Below are 11,563 nucleotides of genomic sequence, written 5' to 3' on the forward strand. Positions count from 1 at the left end.
TCCCACCACTGTTAAAAAGTATTTTAGTAACTAGTTATAGATACAACACTTGAGGCCCCAATGTTGTTGTAAACACATTTATGAACATTTAAAACAACATACTGGAGTAACAAATCTGGAAAAGTGTACACATTAATGTTGCAAAAGGTGACTGATAAGTGAATAAGTTTTTCATTGTTTTTAAATGTTAAGTAATGCAATTTTCAGGATTTCCAGAATAATACAAAAGAATTCTAATCACAGACACCAAAATTTTGTCATATTATAATTCTGCTGTCAGTATGCCTTATAAGCATGCACAGTAAGAATTTTACCCAGAAAAACAATGCAAGCTGATAAACTCAATGAACAAGTCACCACAACTGCTCTGTGAATAAACGAATAACAAAAAAGTGTATGTAAATATTCTTGATTAACTATTTAGTACAATAACATTAAAAGCTTAAAGTTTTCGAAAAAGTTGTGATGTTAGGTCCTTCAATAATATTATAAATTTATTTATAGATAGTATTAAGTACAATATAGTATAGTCTTAACTAAGCTAATGTAAAGAATGTACACAGTAAAGTGTTAATTTATCTTTTAATGAACTTAGGCCTAACATTAATCAAGGTTTTATAAAGTATGACTTAAATAACAAGTGGATTTACACATTTTGGTGTCTATGATTACATTTCATTTGTATTATTCTACATATCTTGTATTTAAAGAAATACTGTTGCAATAAAGATACTAATTTGACTGTAAATGTTTTGCGGGTCTCTGCTAGTCATAATTATATTTCAGTGATTATAACTCAGAAATATTTTAGAATAAATACTTTATCATTTTCTAACATTGATTTAGTGTGATTCATGAAAAAAGCTCATATTTTAATTTCTGCATAGCTGGAAAGAGTTTTGCCTATATAACAAAAATAAACCACTTGTCTATTTGTTTTAGAATTTTTCTGCCCATCTTAAAGAATATTTTTTTTTTTTATGAACTTATTACCCCTTTAGAATATAGTATCCATTTCATGATTTTCAAGTGATTCTCTTAATATTTGTAAAATCCCTTGGTTGAAACTTTGTTATGGTGCCATATCAAGTAGTAGAATCATTTACTAATGTAACACAGTTATAAAGAAAGTTTAAATTTGTTTTATTGAGTATTATTTTTATGCAGTGTTTTAAAAGTTATGAAGTTAGTACACACCCTTTTTTCATAGGATTGAATGGGGTTGAAAGGTGTGTGTGTACTAATTGATTAATAAGTCCATTGATTAATCATATAGTAAATATATAGATTGAAGTGTTTTTTTATAGTTTCTTTCACATGTGATTTGGGAAAATATTTATGTATTAAACTGTATCTGTTTGAAAGCTACAGACATTTTTTTTATTTATGAAAATACATCAGATTACTTGGGATAAGGTAAGTTAGTACAGATTAGAGATGGATTGAATAGTATAGGTGACCATTAAAAACTTGACAACAAATTTAACACAGTAACTAATGTGCAATGCTTGGAGAAGGTTTTATCACCATGTGTAAGTGTTTTTCCAACACTGGGAATAAATAAATATATATATATTTATATATATAGAGTACGAAACAAAAGTCACATACCTGGATATTTCTTAAGGCTTAATAAAGGCTTTTTGTTGATGTTTGGTTCTTTGTTTAAAATTATTGTGTTTTTACTTTTTAACAGATATACTGTGGTTTTAATGAGTTTCAATGTTTATAACACAGTTTTGTGTTCTTGTACTACTAGCCCTAATGAAGTTGCAATGGTGAAATGTTGGCTGAAATAAAAAGTTTTTTATTGTTATTATTTGGAGATTACAGGTTGTTTTTTCTAACTGTATTGCCAAAATGTTCTCCGAATAGAATAAAATCATCAAGTCAGTTTAGTGAGTATGTTGGATAACTGCAAAATATAGTGATGACTGAAATCTTTTTTGAATATTACTTTCGTTTTTTCTTTTCAAACAGTGTACATAAATAAATTGGCTAACTAGCTACTTAATTATTTCTAATTATAATCATGATATGTTTTAAATAAAATCATTATTACCCTCATTGCTGATAGTAACACATTTTTTCTTTATCTAATTATCAATTTATTTGATTTATAGAAGATCACTGTGGGATTACTGCATATTTTAAAAACAGACATAATGATCACCACATGATGGTATTTAGTTGACATTAGTGATTCATTTGCCAAGTAAGAAATGTCTAGACTACCTTTAAGAAAAATCTGTAGGGAAATATTTTTTTAGACAAAAAACCATGTTATTTGCAAAATGTTCAAAAAACAAAACTGTGTGAATGAAAATAGGAAGATTAATACCATGTTTGAAGAATATAATGTTTGAAAAGTTATGAAGCTAGTGCACACCCTTTTTTTTTCATATGTTTGTGTGATGGGAGATGTCGGGTGTATGTGCTAATTGAGTCTATTGATTAATCAATTAGCAAATACTACTGATCACTCAGCTCTACTCTGCTGTAGGAAAATATACCTTAGAATAAAATTATACAACAATTTCTACCCTACTTTAGTTAGTATATTTGAAGTTTTTTGTCAGTTAGAAATGTTTTATATTTTAGATTCTTATCAAGATGCAAAAAAATTGGGGAAGGAGTATATGGAGAAGTATTTCATTCTAACTCACCTCAAGGGGAAGAAATTGCAATAAAAATTGTTCCTATAGAAGGGGACTTTCCTGTAAATGAGGAATCACAGAAAAACTTTGAAGAAATCCTTCCTGAAATAGTTGTATCTCAGTAAGTAGTCTCTGTTAATTACATTTCAAACTACTTTGGTTTTTATCTTATTTCTTAATAATGTTAAATATTTACAATTGCATAGTTATTAAATCATTTTAGCAAAAGAGCTGTAAATTTGGACACCTTTTAGAATAAGTTTTATCTAGAAATACTACATGTAGTTAGGAAAAAACAGTTCTTAAATATTTATTTGCAAAAGGCCTAAAAGATGTCAAAAAATTAAACTACCAAATTTTGAAAACAAGATAGATGATGCCTTAATCAGTTATAATTTCATTCATGACAGACTTGCAAGCATTTAACCAGATATTTTTGCAAAATACATATATTTAGCTGTCACACTTTCATAAAGAATAGATACCAGAGATTAACGGACACTATTTCAGCTGAATATCAAATATCTGGCCAGCCCTTTAGCCAAATAACCAAATATTCAACTACCAAACAGTTAATATACATATTTAAAGAAACAGTTTTATTAGTTTCACAGGACATTGGAAACTGCAGAATATATAAGAAAATATGAAAAGTTTACATAATAAATAGGATGTAATAACAACACTTTAATAAAAGATCATATGATAATTCCAGATAAATACTTATATTGTAGTTGGCTCTATCCATTGTCTTAATATTTTGCTACATAAATGTAAGAATTTTATGAATAGTCTAGTCTTGCCTAGACAAGCCCAAAGACACTTTAATTTATCCTGTAGTACATCTAGCAGTATATATCATAGCAGTAGTCTATAAACTAAATGTGCACAGATCTGTCATTTGCAAACAATGATCTTCAAGACTTTTATTTAGTTTATGACTCTTATGAGTGGCATAAAGAGTGATTAACTATCTTGCTGCAGGCATTATTTACTGTGCATATCCTAAGGATTTTAGTGAGTTACATTGAAAATTTAATTAAACTACTTTTTGTTCGTGGTATACCAATAACTATAGAATAAAAATGCAGCTAATAAGGCAATATTTTTTTTTTTAATTTGAATTTCCCCTTCTGTGAGAATTCTGACGTTTTCTCTCTAGGCATTCACTCTTCTCTAATTTATTTACCACCCCTCCAAGAAGTACAAAATTTGATTTAAATTGCCCATTATAGTGTAGTCATTGCTCAGGCAAAGCATAATTTTTATAGCCTTCAATTTTATTTGGTTACAGAGCCAGCCATCAAATAGAAAATCAGACCCCTCTTACCATGCCCACCTGTCACATTCCTCCGATTCAGTAGATGTCAATAGTTCTCTGACATTCAATACTATGTAACTTATAGAAAGCCAAGGTTTTTATCTATCAAGTGAAATATTATATTGTGTTGTTTTCTGTAAGAGAATTGTCAATTTTGCTTTCAGTTGAAGCTTTATTCCCATGGGAAACATATTGACTAGCATAGATTAATTTGTAATGGCTCTTGTTGCATAGTTAGAAAACCAGTAAAATTGTGATAGTTATTGGACATTGTCTGCTTTTTGCATGTTATTTTTCTGTGTTCTTTGGCACATTATTTAAACAATAATAATAAATAAAAAATTATTTAGTGCAGTGCTACCATTAGTATAAAAAGTATGGTTAAGTGTCATCAACAGTCCACAGCCAAATAAAAAGAAGGCCCAGTTAATTATTTTATTTCTTGTTTTCCATAAGTATTTATTTGTTATTATAAAAGTAACTCAAATGTAAAATTAGGAAACTTTTTAAGTTAGTTAAGATTAGATTAGATAAAATAAATAATAATAATATAATAAAAAAATTTCATGCATAATGTAATTTGACAGCGTAATGTGAGCTGCACATTCACCAAGTGATTTCCTAATTATAATGGTGTGAATAGTAGTTAAACATGAGTCAAAGGGCAATGAAAAAATAAAATATGAGTATAAATATATGTATACTGTTATTAATATAAGGCTATTCAGGATAAACAAATATAGTTCATGTTACAATTTGAAATCATTCTAGAAAAACAAAAGGGTAATTTAGTATTTTTTTTTTTTTTTTGGTGGTTACGAGGTCAGTCAAATTGACCAATCTCCTATAGATTTAGGTAGAGAAAATAACAGATAAAATATAGTTTTACTGAAAAAATATCTGAAATTTATTTAGAAGATGTTAGAGATTACACAAATGAAATTTGAGATGAAGGAAAGTATTTTTATTCATAACATGAAACTCAATTTAGACTTGGAGCAGTAAACACTTTGACTCCATATATTCAGGGAAAAATTTTTAGTGAAAATACTTTATTAAAAATTCTGATTTTTTGCCTACATATGAATTAACCAATACTGAAAGCTTGCAAAATTTCGTGAAGATACACAAAACATATTAGAAGTTATGGTATGGAAACTATAAAGGTCAATTTGGGGGTCACAAACTCAGCCGATTCCACTACTATATGGACTCTATTTGTTGCATTCACTTATGTGACATTCCTTCTCCTTTGAGAGTTGTGTCTTTGGGGTAACTGATTTGACTCTTTAATTAAGTCTTGACTCCTAACCAGTATCTCATTCATTTCAGCATCTTACTCATTTTGTATACAGAGTAGGCTCAGCTTTCCCTTTTGTTTTAAAGACATAGAACCTCTGACACCAAGACTCGTATATCTTCTTGTTTTCCTTTCAAACATACCCATATGTATTCTCTTAAGTGAGCTCTGACCAGTCATTGATCAATGTGGTTTATCCAGTGATCCACTGTGTTCTTATGTGGCTCATTTAATTCCATATGACCCTGGGCCTCCATCTTCACCCACCTTGGTAAGTCTGAGAGCTTATAATTCTCAAATTTTGGGTCTCCATTCCATGGCACATTGTGTAGTTTTAGGTTTGAAAATAGCCAAACCCTGTCAACCAATGCTTCTGTCCAGGTGGGATGCTATTGTGAACACCTTCATTTCTGGTGTATGGTCTCCAGGGGTTTAATTTTTCTATATCAATGTTCTGAGATGTTAGCTGCTCAATGAGCTTGCCATCATCCTCTCACTCGTCTCTCTTCTTATTGTGATGCACTTGAAAACCTCCACTTATTCTCAGAACATCTGTTTTTTCTTATTCTAGTCTTTCTCTTTTTAGGTCTATATCCATCAAGCTTAGTTGTCAGCCTATCATGTCTTGGAAGCTTAGACCTTGGTAACAGATCATTTGTCTTGCTTAGACTACCCTTCCCACAGACTGGTCTTTCCATCCTCTGTTGTTTTCAGTAGATTTGCTCCTACTCTGGGTGTTCTTTCATTGCCACCTTTTCAACTCCCCTCAATACCTGGATTTCACTTGTTTGTTTTCAGAGCCCAGGCTCTATGGTGTTGGTGGTGAATACTCTGAGTATGGATTGGTTCAGTTTATTTTTCATATGCCTATTCTCTTCAATTTATTCTCATTTCTACAATCATCAGTTATGGGGTGTATTTATACACAACTCTCCTGACCATTTTCATTTTCTTTCACAGCCATCCTCTTCTTCCAGGTTGGAATCTGTTTAGTTCTTTGGGCTCTCACATGTCCCCCATTTGAACCATTGGCCTCTTGTTCCCTGTACCATCTTTCTGTTAACACACATTTTCTTCTTACCTCCAGGAGCTGTCTATTTAACAAATTTACCTTACACACCTTCTTTACTCATTAGTGCAGGGACAAGTTAATATTATTCTTTGACTACTCCTTCCTTCCAAAACCTTATGCTGCTCAAGAAGTTGATCAGATGTATTTTCTAGGTCAACTTTCCTTCCTATATTGCCGTTTCATCTACCCCTGGATTTTCTCTTCCTCTAGCCACCAATCTTCACTTTTCACATGCACTATGACGGTGAGGTGTTAATTTTTGTCATTTTTAACAGGTGTCACAACATCCTTATTATGTATTTGTATTATAGAACAATGGAACTCACTATATGGCAAGTATTGGTTCATAGGTAATATTTCTCTCTCAAAATCTGCATCGAGTGAGAGAGAGCAGAAAGTATTAAACCCATTTGCCCCAGCTCAGTGCTCATTATTAATAGAGATGAGGTTTTTTGCAATATTGCTTTGACATTATGTCTAAATTATACCTTCCAGGCTATGCTTCAGATAAATAAGAGAGAGAAAGAGAGAAAAACAGTACCAGGATTGGACCTACACCTGGCTAGTGCTTACTTTCCTATTCATGATAATCTATTTCATTGTTTATTGGTGTTGGACTTTATGCAGTCAATAGAATTCCCTTTCTTTTTTGAGTGAAGTAACAAGAGAACACTTGCTTCTCTAGTCCCAAGTGACTTAGGAGATCAGTATGGAGAGTTTCCTATTAGGTTGGTGTATGAGACCAAGTGAGTGCACTCTTCAATGGGAATATGGAATATTTACCTAGAAGTGTTGTACGGACCACCCCCTACACTAAGAATTAGACCATTCCTGGTGGTTAGGCCAGCTGGGTGGGTCTTGTGTTCTTTTTTGGGATGCAGTTCTGAAATGATTCCTTTCTGCATCTGTTTATTCTTGTATGTATTCCACATAAGTTTTTCTTCAATACTTTTCAGCATAACTTATTGCTTTAGCCGTGCTACACATACATGCTCTGCTGATCACCTGAGATATAAAAACCTTCCATACTTCTCACCTATGTAACACTTTAACACCATGCTGAAGGTTCTTTTCACAATAGGTGACCTCTCTAAGACAGACATGGATAAATTATCATGGATGGACAATAGGAAACAACTCTGTGGCAAATACTTGTAGCTCCAGTACAGACAGAATCACAATAGAATTACACTCCACTTATTAACAATTTGTAATACATACATATATATATATATACTAGTAAAAAAAAAGAGGGAAAACAAAAACAAACATTATTGAACAGTCTCAAGAACAGTTCAGTCACAGAATATGGTTGATGTCACCATTGAGTCCACTTAAAGCAATGATGAATGTAATTCATAACTGCAGTACCAATTTTCACTGGATAAGGTTATGACATTTCTAGTTGTAACCATGCTGTATTTGAAAAACCACACTTATCTTTGCAGCATTTAATAGCTACTCTTTTGCTGAACATGTTGTACCATTTTCATCATTCGGTCCACATTCCCAAATGTATACAACATATTACCGTTCTTACTGAATGGTTCTCATTACTGGAGCCATTTTCCTGGACACAACAACACATCAGTTTGCAGGTTTCACATGTTACATTTGTTAAGTGATTGGTTGGTTAATCAGGGCCTATTAAACAAGTGCTCATGTAAACATTCATTCAACAAGCACCACAACTCATTAATTATTTACATGTTTATCACCACATATCTGTGACAGTATTGCCATGTCTTGAGACACTATCACAAAAAAAAATAGCATAATTTTTGTATACTAACTTCCAACTAAGATTTTCCTGCCATATGCTTAGTGATGGCTGGAGACGACTTGAACGGGTAATGAAGAAAAACTTTAATATAAGTTTAACATAACAGCAAATGTACAACGTTTCGACAAGGTTTTGTCATCATCTGGTGTTTCAAACATGGCATAGCATGAATGGTTACAGCTAGAAATGTCATAACCTTATTCAGTGAAAACTGGTACTGCAGTTATGAATTAAGTTTGTCATGGTTTTAAGTGGACTTGATGGTGTCATCAACCATATTATGTGACTGGACTGTTTAATAATGTTTGTTTTTATTTGTACTTTGAATATGTCTTTATTATAATTTGTTAATAAGTAATAAATTGTAATAAAATGCAATGCATTTAATTCTTTTGTACTTCTATCTGTATGGGAGCTACAAGTATTTACCACAGAGGTGTTTCCCTTTGTTCATCTGTGACACTGCCCACCAATGTAGCACTTTAACACCATGCAGAAGGTTCTTTTCACAGTACCTTCTGCTGAATCACTTTTATTGGGCAAATAGTATTCCCAGTTTGACAAGGATGCCGTTTCCCATCAAGTGTTGCCCTACTAGGATATCCCCTTCTAGTGAGCAACATGCCTTTTTACACTATAATTTCAGACAGAAATTGTGTGTTTTAATTTTTTATTTGCATCAGCCCTGCCACCATATTATCAGCATAGGATTGTAACTTTTGTTTTGCAGAAAGTTAAGTACTATTTCTGAAGTTAACATTTTCTTTACCTGAAAATGTATTTCAGATGGTTACTCACCTCTCTGAAGAACTACCTACCCTTTCTATCCATTTTCATTGTGTTTCTACCTCATCAAGAATAAATCTTTGTTATAACACTAGTTCTCATGGGGTTTACAGCACATGGAGGTTGTGTTGCTTTTTTACTGGTGGAGGGCCATAACTTAATGATGACTACATTATAGGCTGGCACATATAAGAATAAGCATTCTGTTTAAGGCTTGTGGTATGCTCAAAAATCTTGGTAGGTGTGTGGAATAGTAGCTCATTGTTCTGTCTGAAATAAATTTTCAAGTAAGGAAAAAGCTAAGTTCATACTAACTCCTTGAAAGGCTTTTAGAGCAAAATAGAGAAGTTTGCAATATTGCTACTGACAGCATAAGCTCTAGCTTCAAAACAACCAGTGCTTTGTATTAGACACATATTTACAATTTCTATAACTATTTGAAGATATTACTAAAAACATTATCTACACTGATCAGTAACATAAAAAATTACCCTTATTTTGGCTACTTTTCATCACTGTTTGTTGAAAGCTAACACAATTCTTTTAGGACTGAAAACAGTGAGAGAGAGAAGGGCTTGAAACTAAATTTGCTGGGATACAAAGCAATCCTGATTTCACTGTATCCACATTGTTGGATCTTCACTTTAAAGAAGCAACAGAACCAAGCAGTGAAACAGAGTTTGTTAGAGAAAGCATTCATACTGTCAATTTCATATACAAATGTGGTTGAAAATAGATGTAATGGAATTGAAGTAGATAATTTCTCACCATTAAAGCTACACATGTCAAATATTTATGAGAGGAGACACACGACTCATTCAGGTATTACTACAGGAACTTGTTGCATTAAGGTATTGGTCAAATGGGTGAAGAACAAGAAGTTGCTATCACTAGTGAAATTAATTTATTATTGTGATGGAAAATGGACAAAGACACATTTCCGATACTATCCCAGTTACCATCCCCAACCAACTATGTTTATAGTGAGTTTCTGAATTTTGAAGCTGTCAGTATTTATGAGACAAAACAAAACCAAGTGCACAGCAACTACTGCTGTTATATCGTATCACATCACAACCTCAAATTCTGTAATTTTAACCACTGAATAAATATATATCTGAGTGAATAGTTTTAATGAACAAAGTCACTGCCCAGTAGGATATTTCATTCTATAATGGAATGAAACAAAAGTATTTCTGAAATGATTTTTATATATATACAGCATAAGACTTGAGGGGGAAGAAGATGAGACCATCTGCAATGGAAGACAAAAAAAATTATCTTAAATGCTGATTTGGAATCCGAAATGGACAAATTAAAACAAATATACATATTTAAAAAATGAATTTACATGATTTTTATCACAAGTTTTAGGCCTATTGGTTTCCAATGCTTCAGCAGTTTTTGCTACTTAAGTCATTACTTTGAAAGTGCTAAATGATAGGAGTTGAAAGTTGAATCAGAATCTTCAAAACAAAGAAACTTATTATGATTTTAAGTTATATTTTTCCTCTTATCTGAATCATTATGTACGATTACATTTTAATAATGTGCCTTATTACCTTTCTTTTGCCTATCATATCATATTTAACACATGTTTAATTAATTATTAGTAACGTGACCGTGAAGTGGGGTGCAAGTTCGAAGTATGGAAAGTATAACTCATTTTACCATTCGAAACGAAGCAACATGATTAATAACCAATAAGATTGTTGTGTACACCTACCAAGGATTTTTCATATCTGTTCTTGTCTTGCATTTCTAGCGAAACTTTTTTTTTTATCTTTGACTTAAAAACTTCCATTTGAGTTGCTCCGAGTGATAATACTATTGTTTTAGTGAACCATCAGTTTCTACAAAAAATTAGCATTCTAATGATTTAGATAGTTTTAATTTCACTTCTTTTCATTTCTTACTACTTTTTCAAGTGTGAATTCTTTGTAATAATGCACATATTTTGAGGTTTTAAGTATGTATTAAAGTAGATTAGATAGATTTTGTGTAAATAATTAGTGTTTGATTAAAACATATGCCATTTCCAATACTTCTAAATTAAGTGCAAATGGTTATATAGTAGTTGAAAATTAAATGAGTGTTTATTAACATTAATTAGCATGTTAGAATTCACGACAAATGTGGGGTACATTCTCTTTCATTAGTCAACACTATCTTATTGCAAGCTTGATTACTGTATACACCCCCTGTTTAAGTCAGTGAATGGTTTTATTTTTGCACAAAGAATCTGAAGTAAGGCCTCTTCTTTTCTCTCATGCTACTGTGCTATCCATTCGCACATGTGCTGCTTACAAATGAAAGAAATCCTCATAGTTTGGTTCTTTCTTTCCTGGTTAATTATGAAGTAGACACTTGAATTCAGACTGTCAATAATATTACTCTAAATAACCTAGAAAGAGATTAACAAATGAAATTAGCATAGCAAGCACTTGGATTTGTACTGTCAGTAATAGTAGTTACGCCTCCGTTCGTTAGTTAATTTTCCGTGTAATTTCTTTCCGAAGAAACTTTATAGATGCAATAACCACATACAATGAACCAATAACAATTAACAATAACTTAATTAAATGTACAGAATTACAAACACAAAGTTACAATTCAACAAAGTCTCTTGATTTTACGGGACATA

At 31.7% G+C, this 11,563-nt stretch overlaps 1 protein-coding gene across 2 annotated transcripts in view; it reads left to right on the forward strand.

Annotated features, from left to right (window-relative positions):
• The window catches only part of LOC106465607, a 66,535-nt gene that overhangs the window by 28,077 nt on the left and 26,895 nt on the right, over nucleotides 1-11,563 (forward strand). For both annotated transcript variants that reach the window (XM_022393532.1, XM_022393533.1), the window contains one exon: nucleotides 2,602-2,778. In XM_022393532.1, coding sequence (XP_022249240.1) covers nucleotides 2,602-2,778 — 177 coding nt within the window. The remainder of the gene's footprint in view (nucleotides 1-2,601; nucleotides 2,779-11,563) is intronic.

The sequence above is a fragment of the Limulus polyphemus genome, unplaced genomic scaffold (genome assembly GCF_000517525.1).
Source record: "Limulus polyphemus unplaced genomic scaffold, Limulus_polyphemus-2.1.2 Scaffold1998, whole genome shotgun sequence".
NCBI classification, from domain to species: Eukaryota; Metazoa; Arthropoda; class Merostomata; order Xiphosura; family Limulidae; genus Limulus; species Limulus polyphemus.